Source organism: Artemia franciscana, chromosome 2, assembly GCF_032884065.1.
Source record: "Artemia franciscana chromosome 2, ASM3288406v1, whole genome shotgun sequence".
Classification (NCBI taxonomy): domain Eukaryota; kingdom Metazoa; phylum Arthropoda; class Branchiopoda; order Anostraca; family Artemiidae; genus Artemia; species Artemia franciscana.
This window is the reverse complement of record NC_088864.1, coordinates 14374228-14393408: the sequence shown is the minus strand read 5'-3', so window position 1 is coordinate 14393408 and position 19181 is coordinate 14374228. Positions and strand designations below refer to the sequence as shown.

The following is a 19181-nucleotide window of genomic DNA, read 5'->3' as shown; positions in this document are numbered from 1 at the left end:
CAAATAGTTGGGAAAATGGTCCAACAGAAGCACTACAGCAAATGAAAGGAACTACAACCACCTTCTCAACATTAAAAACTAAAACTTCAGATACTCATTATAATAACTTCACTAAAGAACCCTTACAACCCGAAACATTTAGGGCTTTGACAAAATATAACACGAGTTTCAGACGAACATCCCCAGCAGCTTCTTCACAGTAATTAAGAGTAACTACAACCGTCTTCTCAACACTTAAAACTAAGGCCAAACCTACAATACCCATTTGGGTAACTTCATAGGTTGAAGTTGACAAATTAACAAATTATAACCCAAAAGTATTTGCTGAAATAACCAAATTATAACCCCAAAAAAATATTATTGTATTGTTGTATTGTTGCAAAATTTAAATTTAAGTTGCACTAACCCTATAATGCAACTTAAATCTAAAACGTTGTCTGCAAACTTGAAGTGACGGATCAATTTCACTAAATATACGTGTAAGCTAGATAATAGACTTAGCAGGGATGGCGAATTTACAAAGAAATATTAATGACGTGATTGTGCCTTGCCTAACACACCTAAGAATGTGAAAAAAGGTAGGCTTATCAAGCCTTTTTTTGCCCTTAAATGGAAAATGTGCCCTTAAATAACAAATTTTGTTCATACACGTAGATCAGAGCCAACCGGCAAATGCTAAATTCAAAACTTTTTCATTAGCTTTGACATAACTTACGCAAAGAGCCACCCAAGCTGAGAGCCAACCGCGCTGATTAAATCCTGGTGTCGCTTAGACCTAAGTCCTGGCTTATGACGGGTTAATAGTGTGACTCGACAAACTCGACCACCTGGAGGGTGGAGGCAATGGGCCATTGAGACCTAAGCCTCGATCCAGATGCATCGATCGATCGCAAATGTTTACGCGAAATTTCACGACCTAGAGCGCATAGACTTAAGATAGCCCTACGTTTTCCACATTAGCAAGAACACTGACAAGGACAAACAGTACATCTCTACTCAACTGTTACTGATATTACGCGAATTCATGTGGCGGAACTGAATCCTATTTCTTAATTTCTTCAAAAGTTGCCGAGTGAAACATTTAAAGGAAGTGAGACACCGAAACTGGATGACACGCACTGAAAGCCCCCAGATCTTTCTTTACTTTTCGAAATTCGCGTCATCTGACATACGCAGAACTTATCTAGAACAATATGTCTTTCTAAAAAACCGTTTCGAAACAGAAGAGTTATGTGTAGGGAAATTTTGTAACTAGCTAAATGTAGGTGCGTCAAATGTCAAATCCCTGACTTTTGAAATATGTTCTTTCGAGAGTTTCTCAAGATATGCCCAGTGCCATGTTTAAAAATAAACGTAAAAAAGCATGGTTTCCTGTGCGACTATTCGACTTTCATTTACGTAAGACTTCCTTCCTCTTACTGGTCCAGGGACATCGAATTAGTTTAAATCCTTAAATCATCCAAAAAGCCTTGATACTTGATACTTCTTTTGTTTTGGTTAAACTGTTAGACGGGTCATTACAGTTTATTTTGTTTTTGTCGTTATTTTCCACGTGTTTGCGATTTCCTTATTTTGTCTCATTTTCGAATTCAGACATTTGGATATTTTCTTCTTTCGCCACTTCAGTATGGTAACTGTAATCCTAAGTGTTTTATAGTCGACAAAAGATTCGAGTGCTTGACCTACTTATTTTCAGCAAATTTCATGTTGAATCAATCGTAAATAGAAGTTTCAAACAAAATTCGAGTTTTAAAAAAACGTAAATCAAGCTGTTTTAAATTTTTCTAGTTCAGTTAACACTTATATGGTAAGTGGAGTTTGTAATCATTAATTCATACAACCACTATCAGAGTAATTGAGTTTCTTCTGTCATGAGTTCAAACAAACTTTGTGATTTTGGTTTGCCTTTATATGCAGATCTAAACCCTAAGGGTCTTCATCCAAAGAGTAGGGTTACTTATAAGAGCAGAGACTGGCGCTAGTTTCGGCAAAAAAATATCCACACCATTAGTGTTTGGCGACACTTGGCATTTTCTTTAAGCTTTCTAATCATTTTTCTGTCAAGAAACTTGTGAGTTAGCACTTGGCATTTTTCTAAGCTTTCTAATTGTTTTTTCTGTCAAGAACTCAGATCAGACACTTATTACTACACTAATTTTAACAACTACAAAAATTAAACTAGTTATTGTCATTATTGCACTGAAAAACGCCAAGTATCGCCAAACTCAAGATGGTTTTGAGGATTTTTATCTACCCTAGCACCAGTTGCCCCTCTTGTAAGTTACCCATACTCTTTTTCCCCACCCACTGTCTATAGATGTTCCCCTATATGCGACACCTATTGAGTTGCCATACCTGGAGAAGAGCGCCTCCTCCTGTCCTTGTCTCTATCTCTGCTTGGTGAGCGTTTTTTCGATGGTGTACGAGACTTCTTTCGTTCTGGTGATCGAGACTTTCGACGTTCAATGCTTCTAGATTTTCGACCTTCTGACCTTCTCTTTTTTGGAGTTCTTGACCTTTTTTTGATAGGAGTTCTCGATCTCTTTCTTGATATACTCCTTGACTTCCTTTTTGATGGGCTACGACTGCCACGACGTGAACTGGATTTTTCCAATTTACTCCTTGACTCTGCCACTGAGGATGGCGTAGAATCTTTCTCTTTTTTCCCACTATCTCTGTCTCTAGAACGTTTTTCCCGCTTTGATCTGAAATGAAAATATATACTTAGATAAAAGAACTGTAATTGTATTCTTCTTCTTTGAAACAGTAGCACATACACTAGTCGCAAAATAAAAATTATTTTAAAGTGTGAGTGCTTTACGCTTGTCTTTTAAAGGAGATAAGCATAAAAAGGAACCAACTTCCTGCATTGGGAAAGTGGATTGTCGACAATCCAAGAGAGAAGAAATCACGTTTCCATTAAGTACTTTTAAAAATGAAATTAATAGCTCAAACACTACATGGCTTGCTTTGAAGTCGTTTCCATAAAGGTTTAGCTTGTGAATTTGGAAATACTTACCAACCCTGAGAAAAAGTTTTCTGTTCTTTCGGATCCCTGCCCCCCCCCCCCCCATACCCACGCATTACTCCTTGGAATTGAAAACCGCATATAATCAGCACCAATTTTTTGCACTGACATAAGAACTTACTTCCATCTAATATCTTCGAAAGAAGTTCACTGGATTAGATAATATTATTCAGAAGGACCTTTTTTTTTATTTTCGTAGACGGTTCAAGTCTGACAATTCAGTCTAATCAAGGATCATTTAATGATTTGTTTGAAGTTTCAACGACGATGAATCCTGTAAATATATCCGTCTAGCACATCATAAACAACTTATTACCAAGGTCAAAACCACAAACAATTATAGTTAATTTAAACTCGATATCAAGTATTGCAAGATTCTATGTGTAGTATCATTGGCTAGCTTCTAAATATAAACACTTTTAAAGGAAACTTCATTTATTTTATTTATGTATGCAGCCAGACAGGAATTCAGGGCAACTATCGGGCGGATGAAATTGCAAAACATTATTTTAAAACTGATCAGCCAAGTGGCATCCTGGGGAATGTCATTCTACTGGAGGATGCCTAATGCCCCTGCAACCCAAAATTAATAGTTTTCCCCTTGTTGAAAAACTGCAAAATAAGAAAAGAACAAGAAAATACCTTTCCCTAATATAAACTGCAGGCGTAAAAAAGCTTAATTAATCGTGTTAAGCGTCAGCGGAACACGATTTTTGTTCCGCTTGAAACTTCTCTTACTTACTTCTCTTACTTGAAACACTTTCTTGGCTCTCCTTAGCATGACACGATTCAAATATCAAGGATTTTTGTTAGGGGGAAGGGGTGTTTTTCCGAAGTGGGAGAAGATTTAACAAAACACGTCAAAAAAAGTTTTAAACGCATTTTTATTACTTTTTTACGAGTCAAACAAAAATTTCAGGTGGGAGGGGTATCCCGGTAACAACCCCCAGGATGCGGCCTAGGTTGTGGTTGTAGCTGTGGCCATGATAGAAAAGAGGGGCTTCGAGCTGGCAAGGAAACACCAAACTTTAGCATTCTCTTACTTGAAACACTTTCTTGGCTCTCCTTAGCATGACAAGCCTTACTACTTATAAGAAGAATAAATCGTTTTTTATTCAGATTTGTCCTAGTCTGCCCATCTTCTCGCTTCGTTTTTCAAGTCAAGGAGCAAATTAAGTTTACACTTTTTTTGCAAAAAGCACATTAGAGATTTATTGATCTTTCTTTAAAATTATCCGATATTTTTTATAATATATCCAAAAAGGGCAATTTATGGGTACTGGTGTGGAGAAAGGTCCTAACATATATTTTCGTCACAGGAAATGACGGATGATTACGGAAACCCTCTTACACTAGCAGACACTTACACTAGAAAACGTTCATCTAAAACCCATTTTTGTAAAGAAAATGTCATTCCATCTCACTTTCTACGTTTTATTAAGAAACGATGTTAACTTTAGATAACTAATAAAAAGAATAGACCTGAAGTTTACAAAGAAAATATTGGTTATTAAAAGAGAATTTTAAGATACGACATTTGAGCCATTCTATTTCAGAGATTCCATTGCCATCTCGCATTACTATGTATAAAAGAAAGAGGATATTTTTATAAGCCCAACCTTCCTTAAATCTTTCGCCTCTATCGATGTTTGTCGCCCTTATATTTATTATGTCAATGACACCTATTTGAAGGTAGACAAGAAGGGGCGATACCACCACCATCGATTTTTTTTTCCTCTCCTAGATTTTCATTAATCCTTTTTTCGGTATCTTTATTGAAAAATGTTTTTTCTGATGCTTTTACTGAAAGGAAAATAAAGTTACCCACCTTCTGATTTTGAAATTTGTCCCTTTCCCCAATTTCCATGAATAACGCCACTACTAAGGGGCACAAGCTAGGCACCAAAAAACTGACTTGAGTTTTACCGAAAAACTTACTTCTTTAAAGTATCTGACATCTAACCTTCTCACTCTTATGAGTCTTGCTGTTTATATCACCCATTGTTTGTATAATTTAAAACGTTAATTCTTTGTACATTTATTTAACGCATTATAACAGAAATAACAGAACAAAACATTTAGTTAGAATTCATTCATTAGACAGAATTTCAATCTTGCCATCATGTGTATGACGGAAGTGTTTCAAACGATATTTTGGAAACATTTGGTCTCATTCGGCCAGCCCTCTTGACTCCATAATTTGCATTGATTCTGTGATGGTTCTTCTTTTTGGTAGTCCGTACCTCTTCTACACGGTGGCACATATGCATAAGAAACTGCAATTTGTCTGGGTTTTTTATTGTAAACGATTTCCATTGAACCCCCTTTTTGTGACAGATTCTATTTTTCAAATTTTTTTATATTTGAAGTATTGGTTCTGGCATATTTTTTTTACTACTGGAAGAAGACTCTTTTTCTTAGCAAGGCTTTGTACCGAGTCTCCACAAACTATCAGAAGATAAGTCCTGGACAAAGTTTTTGTTTTTGCAGAAATACTTCTTCTATGTTATATTTTTTGAAATTCTACGTACTGTCATTTTCATCCTGTTTATCACAAGAAGAAGGCTCTTTACTTGAGCATAACTTTGAACCATCCCGCAGCCAATTATCTGACGGTTCTTCTTTTATAGAATTTTTGATGAGCGATTTTTGAAACTTACTCGTCGGGTTTTCGGATGAAAGATCTTTGCCATCACCAATGCAGCGTATTTCTTTTAACTTTCCAACTTTGAGTGTTGCTTGTTCTCGTCCCACCCCTCCTTCAAACAACCATCTTAGGCACATACAGATCTTCTGTCGTTAGACGTGGGCTCTTCGCTCTCATAACTACAGCAAAGGGCTTACTTTGCTCACTTTTCGGCGAAGGGGTTCTTGTACAAGGGCTCACTTTTGTTTTGCCTCAAGCCTAAAACTTCCTCTTTACTCTGGTTTTTATTGGTAATTTTGTATATATTCTTGTAGAAACTATTCATCATGTTTGGGTTTACTCCAATTTCTTCGGCCTTCCCAATATTGGAGTTGCTTGTTCTCGTCTCAAACCTCCTTCAAACAACCATTTTAGGCACAGACAGATCTTCTGTCGTTAGACATGGGTTCTTCACTCTCATAACTGCAGCGAAGCTCAACTACTTTCTATTGATTTTAATATTTTGTCTAATTTGTCCAACAATAAAGCTGTGTGTTTTCGCCTCTTCGATGCCTCTGATTCTGCAGAATAACCTGATATTTCTGTAGGAATTCCATTACCTAGGGTACATCATTATTAAGCATTTGCTTGACGATGCGTACATTCACCATTCTCTGAGGTCGGTGCACCTCAGACGAAATATGCTGCTCTGCTGATTTTGTGATATCCCATTCGAGGTTAAGAAACTGCTTTTCGGGCGTGCTGCACCAATATTTTAGGGTTTGCCTCTTCTTTATTGTTATACTGTTCAGAATTTACGTAACATTAAGTGCCGTAAAATGATACTCTAAATCTCCATAAACATCAACTGCTTCATTGTGTTCGTACTACTGAGTTATGAACCGATGTTCGTTTCCTAACGTTTCACCACCACACGTATCTACGCGTTTTTCCTGGCAAAAGCGTCCATTAGGATCAGATAATGAGCTTTTTGAGAAATTATATGCCTCTCTTCTACACCTAGCGTTACCATTATCTCATTATTTTTTATACCAGCTGGAATAAAACTATTGAATTGAATTCCTCCCTCAAAATTCGCAAATATATGCATCTCGTTCCTCTTTAACTCAAGATCAATCGAGGATTATTCAGGGACTGACCTTACGCTATAATCGTTATAACGTTATATTTCGTTATATCATATCACGTTACGTTATTTATTATACTATTATATTTTTATTTTATACTAGCTGTTGGGGTGGCGCTTCGCGCCACCCCAACACCTAGTTGGTGGGGGCGCTTCGCGCCCCCCCAAGCCCCCCCGCGCGCGTAAGTCGTTACGCGCCATATTAGTTACGCGCCATTGTAGTTGTATCCCTATGTCCCACCTGTGAATATAGATAGATATATATATATATATATATATATATATATATATATATATATATATATATATATATATATATATATATATATATATATATATATATATATATATATATATATATATATATATATATATATATATATATATATATATATATATATATATATATATATGTTTTTAACTACGTAAAACTTGCGAATATACAACATTCTTTGCTGTCCCATTGTCTGTGCATATAAATAGATTTTCAGGTTTACCGACTCTTGAACATGCAACATATAATGGTCCATGGGAAAACAATCCGTATTCAGATCTATACCTCATGATTCTAATGATTGCCCTTGAGCTTTGTTGATGGTGATTGCTAATCGACCATTCCCTGAGTCGCCATCGTCATTTATATATCCTCCTGTGCACCCCGGCGTCCCCTTTGTAGTTATGTCCCTGTGTCCCGGTCGTCATTTATATTCCCTGTGTCCCGGTCGTCATTTGTGTCCCGGTGTTCCAGTCTGTGATTTCTCTTTGAGTGTCCCGGGCGTCATTTATATTCCTTGTGTCCCGGTGTCCCGGTCGTCATTTATATCCCCCTGTGCCCCCCGGCGTCCCCATTGTAGTTGTGTCCCTGTGTCCCGGTCGTCATTTATATTCCCTGTGTCCCGGTCGTCATTTGTATCCCGGTGTCCCGGTCTGTATATACATTCATTTTTTAGTTTTGTTTTTCTCCTTTATTTTTTTCCTTTTTTCTTTTTTTTCTTTTTTAGTTTATTTAGATTTTTAGATTTTTTAGTTTTTTTATTAGTTTTTAGTTTTTTTGTAGTTTTTACCATTTTTTTAGTTTTTTTAGTTTTTTTTTTTACTTATGTCCTGGTCGTCATTTATACTACCTGTGTCCCGGTCGTCATTTGTGTCTCGGTGCTTTGTTGATTGCTAATTTATATTATATTTATATTTATATTTTTTATATTTATTAATATTTTTTTAGTTTTCTTTTTCTCTTATTTTTCAGTTTTTTCCTTTTTTTTAGTTTTTTCTTTTTTAGTTTTTAGTTTTATTTTTTACCTTTTTTTAGTTTTTTTAGTTTTTTTAGTTTTTTAGCTTTTTTAGTTTTTTTATTAGTTTTTAGTTTTTTTTTTAGTTTTTGCCTTTTTTTAGTTTTTTCAGTTTTTTTTAGTTTTTAGTTTTTTACCTTTTTTTTTAGTTTTTTAGCTTTTTTAGTTTTTTTTGTTTTTAGTTTTTTTTGTAGTTTTTACCTTTTTTAGTTTTTTTTCTTCTTTTGTATTAGTGTGAAATAATTCAGACGTCATATGCGGACAAACACGACGTCACTCGACAGACAGACAGACAGACATAACCCACAAACAACTTATTTTTATATATATTTATTCATATTTTTTTAGTTTTCTTTTTCTCTTTTATTTTTCAGTTTTTTCCTTTTTTTTAGTTTTTTTCTTTTTTAGTTTTTAGTTTTTTTTAGTTTTTTACCTTTTTTTAGTTTTTTTTAGTTTTTTTAGTTTTTTAGCTTTTTTAGTTTTTTTATTAGTTTTTATTTTTTTTGTAGTTTTTGCCTTTTTTTATTTTTTTCAGTTTTTTTTTTAGTTATTAGATTTTTACCTTTTTTTAGTTTTTTTTTAGTTTTTTAGCTTTTTTAGTTTTTTTTTTCTTTTTAGTTTTTTTTGTAGTTTTTACCTTTTTTAGTTTTTTTCTTATTTTGTAATAGTGTGAAATAATTCAGACGTCATATGCGGACAAACATGACGTCACCTGATCCACAGATCCACACACAGACAAATTATTTTTATATATATAGATTCTATTTATTATATTATTATATGTTATTACATTACGTTATATTAATCATTATATTACGTTATAACGTATACTATCAAATATTAATCGTTTCAGACGTTCAAATTCGACCGCTGAATGTACAAACTCTACATGCATTGAGCGCTAATTTTAAAAATAAGGGTTGCTTTTCACAAAGCATGATGTTTAAAGGTTCTCAATTTGCTGATTATAACTTTGAGGCTAACCGTACAATATACAAGTCGAAAACTCATTAAGCATGTATTCCCTAAAGAATACATATTCCATAATATATTCCATATATTTCACAGGTCATACCTTGTTGAAGCCAGTCATGGGACGATGCCTAATCTCCGGGACTGCAGGGCATAATTGTATTAGTCTTTAAGTTTTAATTATACTTGAAGGAAGACATTATGTTTCGTACCTCGTTCATGACAATTTGTCCATTTTTAGACACTTTTTATGTCTTATCTAGCTGACCTCACTACTATGTTCAAAATTTTTGTCTAACAGAATCAAATTCATCAAATTCCTTACCATTAAGTTGCTGTAACATGAGCTCCCTTAAAGCGGTTAACTTCGGTTTTTCCTCTATGAAGCGTGTAAGGAAGTTCTCTACGTTCCTCTTATCACCAACTTTTGATTCGAAAGGGAGTTCGAAATGTCTAGTTTCAATTTTTGACCAGTCAATATTTTTGAAGAAATGGTGATTTTTAATGTCGTCTTCCCCTTTTGACCCACAGCCAAATCTTTTATTTGGATCTTTCGTTAAAAACCCTTGGAAAGTATATTGGGTTTTTTTCGACATGAATTCGGGACAGGAGATACTATTCTCAACGATTGCAGAATAAATTTCGTATCTATTGTCACCCCTGAAAGGTGGTATTCCTGTAAGCATTAGGAAAAGAAGGACACCAAAACTCTATCAATCTACAGTCTTGCCATATGGCTTTTGCCAAATCATCTCTGGGGTAACGAAAGAAGGGGTACCGCTCATTGAGTTTTTTTTAATGTTCATGGATACCGACCCAAAATCTGCTAGTTTGATGTGTCCGTCCTGATCCACCAGCACATTACCTAACTTTAGGTCTTGGTGGATGACTCCTTGAGAATCAAGAAAGAACAAAGAGATGCCAATTTCAGCAAGTGAATTTACCCACCTATAACATGTAAAACTCAAGATCTCCACCACTAACGTATTCCATAAGGAAAAATAATCGATCCCTAATCTGGAAGCACGAATATAGCTCGACTCGGAAAGGAGAATGAGAAGGGAATTATAGGACATTTTTCTCTGACACAGTGACTTGAACAACTTGAAACTAAACTACCCAAACGAAATAGTATCTGTAGGTCTCTTACCAACATATCTGGCATTTTTAGTTACTTTGTAACATAGGGACGCAACAATTACGAATACTGAACGGAACGTTAAAACGCTAAAATTACGAATACTGAAAGGAACGCTAAAAATACTGAATACTAAAATTACCTCGAACGCGATCTTCGTGGAGATTTGACTTTTCGTCGGTCCCGATCTCTGCTTTTAGTTCTCGAACGCTTTTTCCTATCTCTACTTCTAGTTCGTCTTCTATGGCGACTAGGGGACGGACGCCTTTTCCCACGACTTCGGCTTCTAGTACGATGACGAGATCTGGATCTTCTTCGAGACACTGAGCGACGTCGGGAAATAGAACGACGTCGAGAGATAGATCGACGCCGAGAGGTAGACCGACGTCGAGAACGTGACCTTGGTGACCTGGAAAAATCAGAACAAGGGGATTAAAACCTTTAAATTTAGCATCATCACTAAGAGAGTACATATCAAGACGGAAGATAGAAGCATTGAGGAAAAGAAAGATTACTGCCTCATGATTTGATTGGAAAATGTGAGCTTCAATTTAATAGTTTGGTTTGCATCTTTGACCAAGGCAATATCCAAGATGAGGAGGGGGAAGATAGAGGATTCCCCCCCCCCCAAAAAAAAATATTATTTTCATAAGCCAATCTTATTATCTATTACATCTGTCCAGGCAAACAATCCTACACTTAAAAACTGATTGGTCTTAAGACTTCATGCGTGAAACTTTACACCAATCTAAAAGAACAAAAAACTCAGCTACACCAGACGTTCTGTGTTATTATGTCCACAAAAAGAGCGAAATTTTAGAGTCACAAGATTTTTTTTCCACGTAGTTACTGTTTCTCCGTGCACATCCCCTTTACAGGAAAAGTTTAAATAATAAACTGTAATCTGCAAATGGCATTTTCTGCAAATGTGGAACAGAAAATGCTGAATTCTTTTCAAATGAACACCAATATAACTTTTCCAGCTTGGCAGATTAGCACAAAAGCAACCGTAGAGGTTACCATACTTTTGCGTAACACTGCTAAAAATTGAATAATGGCGAAAGATGGGCTGCAGAAAATGCACCTTTACAGATTTGCAAAAATCTCCAAATGGAGATTGCCTTTAAAAAGAAAGGAAAGATAATGACTAGAGACAGTACTGATGTTACATCATAAACCAGCAATAACCACCTTTCTAGCTATATGAGAAAATTAATAAAAAATGAGCTGAAAACCATGGTTGCAGCATGTGCTGCAACCTAGTAAGGAATGACTACAGCCCATTGAAAATGAAAATTCAAAAACGCGTTTTTGACAAAAAAGAAAAAAACCAAGTGGGGATAATTTTTAAGTGATAAAGAATCACCATTTGAAGCTGATTCAGGAACGTCAACCATTATTTTGATTAAATTTAAGGGCATAAAAGCTTATTGTAAAACAAATTTATGAAAATCTTTAGAATAGCATTAAAACTCACAACAATTAAAACTTTACCATTGGAATTTCCATATTCGAAAACCACATTTAATAGAATTATATTCCCCCATATTGAGCAAAAAGAAAGATTTTTGTCTCCCACGGGAAACAGTTGTGTCATCTTTTTAGTCGTTTTTCCCCGTCGCCGCTAGTAGGGCACTGAAATATTATAAGAGGGTGCTTAAAAGGTCATTTGACAGAAAATTGCTACATCTAGTGCTTTTGCAAACAAAAAAAGATAATATTAATAGCACAATAGATCAGCCATTCAGCAACCTTAATTAAGCATACTACATTCTCTCGTATATCTCGATGGGTTCAAGGCGTTTGACCCCCCCCCCCCACCCGGAAAATAACCGCTTGGAAAATGAGGTTTTCTAAATTTCAGAATTTTTTTAAGTATTTTGTTGTTGTTTTTTTCGTAGGGAGAAGGAATTTTAGTACTTGTGCATTATACGCAACTCGCTTAAGTTTACACTGTATGAAACTCGAGAACAAACAGGTTTCTTCGTTAGTTTCTTTCAGCTTAGCACTAGACAAGACAAAGACAAGTGACAGAACAGATGGGAAATGCATAATTTTGGCTATATATTTGCACATAAGGTGGGGGGAGGGGTATTTGGACATTTGAAGTCAGAAAACAATTCTTACTTCATAATATGCAAAATAATTGCACCCAACATATTTTGAATGCAGACCCGCAATACTTTACCCCCCCCCCCCCCCTTATGTGCAAATATATAGCCCAAGTTTGTTCCTAAAGTAACAAGGAAACTAACGAAGAAGCCAGTTTGTTCTCGAGTTTTAATAATTGTAAACTGGAATGAGTGGTGTATAATACACAAGTACCGAAATTTTTCATGGAGAGAGAGCCGGATTTCCCGGTATTATTTAAAAACAATCAGAAATTAAATATTAAAAAAAAACAAGTTTTTTCAACTGAACACAAGGAGCAACATGAAAACTTAAAACCAACAGCATTATTACATATATGAAAGGAGTTGCCCCTTCCACAAGACCTTGCTCATTACGCTAAAGTTTTGACTTATGTCCTAATTCTTTAAGAACGGTTCCTGAAACACAATGACCATTTAATTAGAACAACAAATTTCTTCTAAAATTCTATATAAGAAAAACCTGAGCGTAAAGAGCAAGGTCTTGAGGAGGATGCAACCCCTTTAATATACGTAATAATTTCTGTTCGTTTTAAGGTTTGAGGTTGCTCCTTAATTTCAGTTGACAACCTTTTTTTTATTGAATTACTTACAGACAGTATTTGTTAATGGGAAACATACGGAACAGGTTTTTTAAAGAAAAATAAAGAGCCTCATTAAACCAAAATTGAGCAGAAATAAAGTCAAATAATCTTCAAAGAAAAAACTATGGAGTCTAATAGAAAAAAACAACAAAGAGATGTAAAACATCTTTTTTTTTCTATGAAAAAGACATGTTCATTTTTATTGACATAGCCTAGTCTTTTTCATCGAATTTTTTTTTCTATTAGACTCCATAGGTTTTACTTTGAAGAGTTGGCTTTATTTCTGCTCATTTTTGGTGAAATGACTTTACTTTTCTTTACAAAAATATTATCTGTAAGGAATTAAATAAAAAAAACAAGTTTTTCAACTGAAAGTAAGGAGGAACATCGAACCTTAAAACGAACTGAAATTATTACGTATATGGAAGGGGCTGCCCCCTTTCAAGAGATATAAAATATTTTTTCTATGAAAAAGACAATGTCCATTTTTTTATTTGACATAGTCTTTTCATTAAATAATATGAAAAAAACTTCGTTTTCTTAAAGAGTTAAAGAGGCTGCGTCCCAAAGTCGAACCTTAAAACGTACAGGAATTAGAAGAGGCAGTTGGGGGGCTGCCGCCCCCCAAACCCCCAGCTTTTAAAGACTCTTTTGGACAGGTTTTTTTTTGTGGGGGGACTTCATTGTTACTAATTACTAGTTTCGGTGCAATGGTTCTCCTGTCCTCTTGTGTTTAACATTTTTCGAAGTTATTCCATTATTCATTCATTTCAATTTTTTGTTAATTAAAAGAGGGCCTTTCCGAAGCCAAGAGCGGGGGGTTAGCAAAAAAACAAAAAACCTGTACAAAAGAGTCTTTAAAAGCTGGGGGTTTGGGGGGCGGCAGCCCCCCAACTGCCTCTTCTAATTCCTGTACGTTTTAAGGTTCGACTTTGGGACGCAGCCTCTTTAACTCTTTAAGAAAACGAAGTTTTTTTCATATTATTTCTGTACGTTTTTCTACAATCCATGGTGGATGTAATTTAATAAGTCCTGTACTCCTCGTACAGGAGTACTCCTCGTACAGGAATTAGGAGAGGAACCCCCCCCCCTCCCCCCCTCGCTTTTAAATCATTGTATAAAATAGAAAAAAATAGATAGAATGACCGAAATGTTTCTTTTGCTCATAAGAAGCTAATATTCTGTTATCTCTCAAATGATAAGCTGTCCAGGTGTTATCAAAATTTTTTTGATGTTGTGAAAAAAAACCGCCCGTAAGTGACTTGAACCCTTGACCCGAGGATTAAAAGTCTCACGCTCTACCAACTGAGCTAATAACTTGCATGTGTGTAAATATAACTTCTCAATAGCTTTTAAAAATTTCAAATTAACATGGGCTCTTATGGAGAGAAATCCGTTAATTAAATAGCTAATGGGTGGTTTCTGGAAAACAGGGAAGGAGTTATCGGATCAAGCTGAAATTTCGCGGATAAGCTCCTGGGCCCTAGGGGACCTTAACTTGTGAATTTCAGCCCGATCGGACAACGTTAAAGGGGGGCTTGGGTTGACAGGTCGAAACTTTCGGCCAGATTTTCCCCATGAAGAAAAAGTTGGAGGGGGATGAAATTTTGCAGGTTTCTTAGTTGGAGCTCGGGCTACGAAATGCATCCCTCCCCATCCGTCTGCGACCACTGGAACCGAAGATCGCTTAACATTGTCGTGTGTCGCCTCTTTATAGAGGCACGAGTGTGCCTCCTTGAAAAAAATATTTATATCTTTTTTTTCTATTGGACTTCATAGTTTTACTTTGAAGATTATTAAACTTAATTCAGAATTACTGACCTGAATATTGCAGTAGCTAGAATAATGCAGAATATGCCCTGAGTATTTTCATGATTATTTTTCCATGAATCAGGAGCACCATAATTATGATACAAGAAATTCACGACTTTTTAGCCATGAAAAAAGAAAAATGATCTGGTTCATAATCTGGGGCCTTCTGTTTGGAATAATCTGCCGGCTAGCATCAGGGAGTCTGTCACTTTATACGGGTTTAAAAATAAATTGAAAACATTTTATTTAAATAACAGATTTAAGGGCAGGAGGTTTTTGAAGTTTTCTTCGCAGTTTTTTTTTGGGTGGGATGGGGGCTGAAACCGGTAAAAAATATTTAATGGGACTATTTTGTTGTATTGTGTTCATGTGTATGTGTTGTTGTTTTTTATATATAAGATAAGCTAGGTGGTTAATCATGAGTTGTTATGTTTAGATATGTATTTATAAGATATAAATCATAACATGAATTTGAAGCACAAGTCCTTATGACTTCCTTTTTGCTGCAATAATTTATTAGTAGTGTTATTTTTATTTATGTTTATATTGTGGATAAAAATAAAACCAACCTACCTACCTGCCTAACAACCTAATAGCTAAACACAATAAAACAGTGAATATGACTGCCCTTGAATGGTATTCTGTACTATTTCAGTAGTCTCTGCCTCTTTTTTTATGTTGTTGTTGTTTGTTTTCCCTTTTTCTCTATCTCTTTTGCTCCGTGGTGATCAAAACCTTTTTTGTACGTCTGTGTCATGACCTTATATCGTGCAGTAGCTTTTAAATTTTGTTACTAAGTTACGGTTTATTTTCGTCCTTATAATTCCTGTTTGCCGAAGTTGAACCATCCCTGGTCATCGGTATTGGTCAAATAGTTAAGATGTTTCTGCTGTTTTTTTTTTGTTTTTTTTTTAGTGTTTGTCTCCGCGCTCAGTGTATATTTCTTCTTTTTTTTCTTTCGCTTATTGCTCTGTCTTTTGCTTTTTTTGTATGACGAGTTTTCCAATAAATAATACTAATAATAATAATGTCTTTTGGAAGGGGCAACTCCTTTCATAGACGTAATAATGTCTGTTCGTTTTAAACTTTGATGTTGCTCCTTACTTTCAGTTGAAGAAACTTGTTTTTTTAATTTACTTTCTTATCGCTTTTAAATAATACCGGGAAATCCGGCTTTCTCTCCATAAAAAATTCCGGTACTTGTGTATTTTACGCCAATCACTTAAGTTTACGATGCGTAAAATTCGAGAAAAAACAGGTTTCTTCGTTAGTTTCTTTAGTTACAAATTGTGTTAGTTTCTTCGTTACTTTAGAAACAAGTTTGGGCTATATATTTGCACATTAGGGGGAGCTGTAAAGTATAGCGGGTCTGCATGCAAAATGTGCTAGGTACAATTATTCTGCATATTACGAAGTAAGAATTGCCACTCAAGCGAGCTTGCAAATTGCCAAACACGCTGCAACCATGGTTTTCAGCTAATGTTTTCTGACTTTAAACTGTCCAAATGCTTACCCCCACCCCCCTATGCGCAAATATATAGCCCAAATTATATATTTCACATCTACTCTGACATTTGTCTTTGTTTGTCTCATGCTAAGCTGAAAGAAACTAACGAAGAAACCGGTTTGTTCTCGAGTTTTACACAGCGTAAACTTGAATGAGCGGCGTATAATACACAAGTACCAAAATTCCTTCCCCCTACGGAAAATATAAATAAAAACAAATAAAATCCTCGAATTTTGAAAGCCTTATGTTCCATGGGGGTATTTTCCACGGGGGGGGGGGTAAACGGCATCTCGACGCTAGAACCTTGCTGTACAACGTTTATATATGACGGATTATTTGCTTGTATTTGTGTCAATTGGTCGTTAAATTAATCGTTGAATAAATCCATCTATATACAAACAGGTTGATTCAATCAACTTTCCAAGATATTACATGATAGTGTATCTAATGGTATAAACTTGCTGTTGAACTAATTACGAGTAAATCAGTTTAATCTATCCGTCTAAACACAGATTGATCCAATCAGATATCCACCATCTATTTAGATGGAAATCAATGATATTGGCGTTAGGATGGTTTTTTTAGTTATATATTTTTAGCTATATTTGTTATATTTATTTTTAGTTATTATAATTGTTTAGTTATATTATTTTTATTTATTTTTTTTTTAATTATAAATCTGCATTTTATGAACAACTGGTAATACTAATAGTCTAAGGCCCAAGGCATTGTTCCCTTTTTTCATGTAAAACTCAAATTCTGCAAGAAAATATCATTGGAATTAATGTAGTCGAAACGCTATAATCTATCTTAATATTCGGAGTCGGTATATAATCCCATTGAATTATATTCTCTGAGGCCAACCTGACTTTTATACATAATAATAATAGATGATAATAAGCTTACCTAAGCTATGGATGTCAGGTGATTGATTTTTCTAACGATAATTTCGAAAGGACCTGTGCCTGCCATCATCAGGTTAAATTCAAATTTCTTGTCAGAAAGTAAGATCCCTAAATAAATAAAACTAAAAACACTGAACAAAACTAATGATAAGCTGAACCTGGAATTATTGTTGTGCCATGGCCCGAATTTTGGTGGGGGCATTGATGGCTGCTATCCTCGTAGATCTTAAAGAGGTCGGGCCTTTAGGAAAGGGGTGGAGTTTTTTGTGAGTCTTCAATTTATGGGTGATGGGTTCCCAAATAACACTAATGGAAACTCACCATTGTCTTTATTGATGGCTGATTTATTTTTAGCAATTTCCAAAGCTTCTCTGATTTTCTGCTTTAAGAGTTGTGTTACAATAGCAATAAGTACATATAGATAAACTAAAAAAAAAAAAAATAAAGGATAAAGATCCTCCAGAGCCATTGCTGGCATATAGGGCGTCGAATCGACGTTTCAGTTGCTGGGTGTTTTTACAGGAACAAGTAGCAATCTTGTCACCCAACCTTGCTGTGGCGGGGATCGAACCCTGGGCCCCGTATTGCCAAGCAGAGCACCAATCCACTGTGCTATAAGCTGAAAAGCTTAAATTTGAGAAGTTTTCTACTAGGGATACACACACTCCTAGAGTATCACCAGGTCCAGCAGTCATCAATTTAAGTCAACAAACATTTGACCAAAAGAAATTCGACATTCTTTCAAAAGGATGGACATTTTCTATCCCCCCCAAACACATACCAGTAGAATAAATCATATCCAATGTAGAGTCAGTTATAACTCTAAACAAGACAAAAATCAATGTTGATCCAAAAGATATTAGAAGCTTGGTTTCTAATACCTTACGGAAAGGTTTTTCCAAAAAGAAACTTATTGAAGAGAATCTAACAAAAGATGAAATGAAAGTCCTCACAGATTTTAAGAATGATACCAATATCATAATTACTAAAGCTGATAAAGGCAATACAATAGTTATCCTCAATGAGACTGAGTATGTCAGCAAATCATTAAGCCTCTTGAGTGACAACAAAGTGTATGAAAAAGTTGATATTAATGCTGTAAAGGTTGTTTATGATAATGTCAAAAAAGCTCTGGATCTTACCAATAGGATTAATGATAAACATCACCGGACACATATATATATCTATATATATATATATATATATATATATATATATATATATATATATATATATATATATATATATATATATATATATATATATATATATATATCTATATATATAAAAATAAGTTGTCTGTCTGCCTGTGGATCAGGTGACGTCATGTTTCTGTGTCGGCTGACGTCATGAAATTAGTTGTCGTCATTTTTGCTTTAACGGTGACGTCATTCAAGATATTTAAGACATATGTTCACGTAGAAATCTATTAATGTTTAAGTTTACAATGACTGATGAACTTACCATGGCAAAAGCCGATGAAGATGCTCAAAGAGTCCATGCCAAAAAACTTGCTGCTGATAGAGAAAAGTCAGAAAAGAAAGCGTGCCGAGGAATCAAAAGAACAGCAAGGAAACAGGCTTGAGGCTGATAGAGAAAGAAAGAACAGAAAGCGTGCCGAGGAATCAAAAGAACAGCAAGGAAACAGGCTTGAGGCTGATAGAGAAAGAAAGAACAGAAAGCGTGCCGAGGAATCAAAAGAACAGCAAGGAAACAGGCTTGAGGCTGATAGAAAAAAAAGAACAGAAAGCGTGCCGAGGAACTACCAGAGCAACGCGGAAGCAGACTTGCTGCTAAAAGAGAAAGTGAAAAAAGAAGGCGTGCCGAGGAATTACAAGAACAGCAAGAAATCAGGCTTGCTGCTGATAGAGAAAGTAAGAAAAGAAAGCGTGCCGAGGAATCACAAGAACAGCAAGAAATCAGGCTTGCTGCTGATAGAGAAAGTAAGAAAAGAAAGCGTGCCGAGGAATCAGAGCAACCTGAAAGTTATCGCCTGGCATTCAGGTACAACCCAGTCGATGAT

At 35.3% G+C, this 19181-nt stretch overlaps 1 protein-coding gene across 4 annotated transcripts in view; it reads right to left on the bottom strand.

Annotated features, from left to right (window-relative positions):
* The window catches only part of LOC136037649 (probable splicing factor, arginine/serine-rich 7), a 40849-nt gene that overhangs the window by 4381 nt on the left and 17287 nt on the right, over nucleotides 1-19181 (bottom strand). For all 4 annotated transcript variants that reach the window (XM_065720378.1, XM_065720386.1, XM_065720369.1 and 1 more), the window contains exons 3-4: nucleotides 10343-10609; nucleotides 2356-2705 (exon numbers count right to left, since the gene is read on the bottom strand). In XM_065720378.1, the coding sequence (XP_065576450.1) occupies nucleotides 2356-2705; nucleotides 10343-10609 (617 nt within the window). The remainder of the gene's footprint in view (nucleotides 1-2355; nucleotides 2706-10342; nucleotides 10610-19181) is intronic.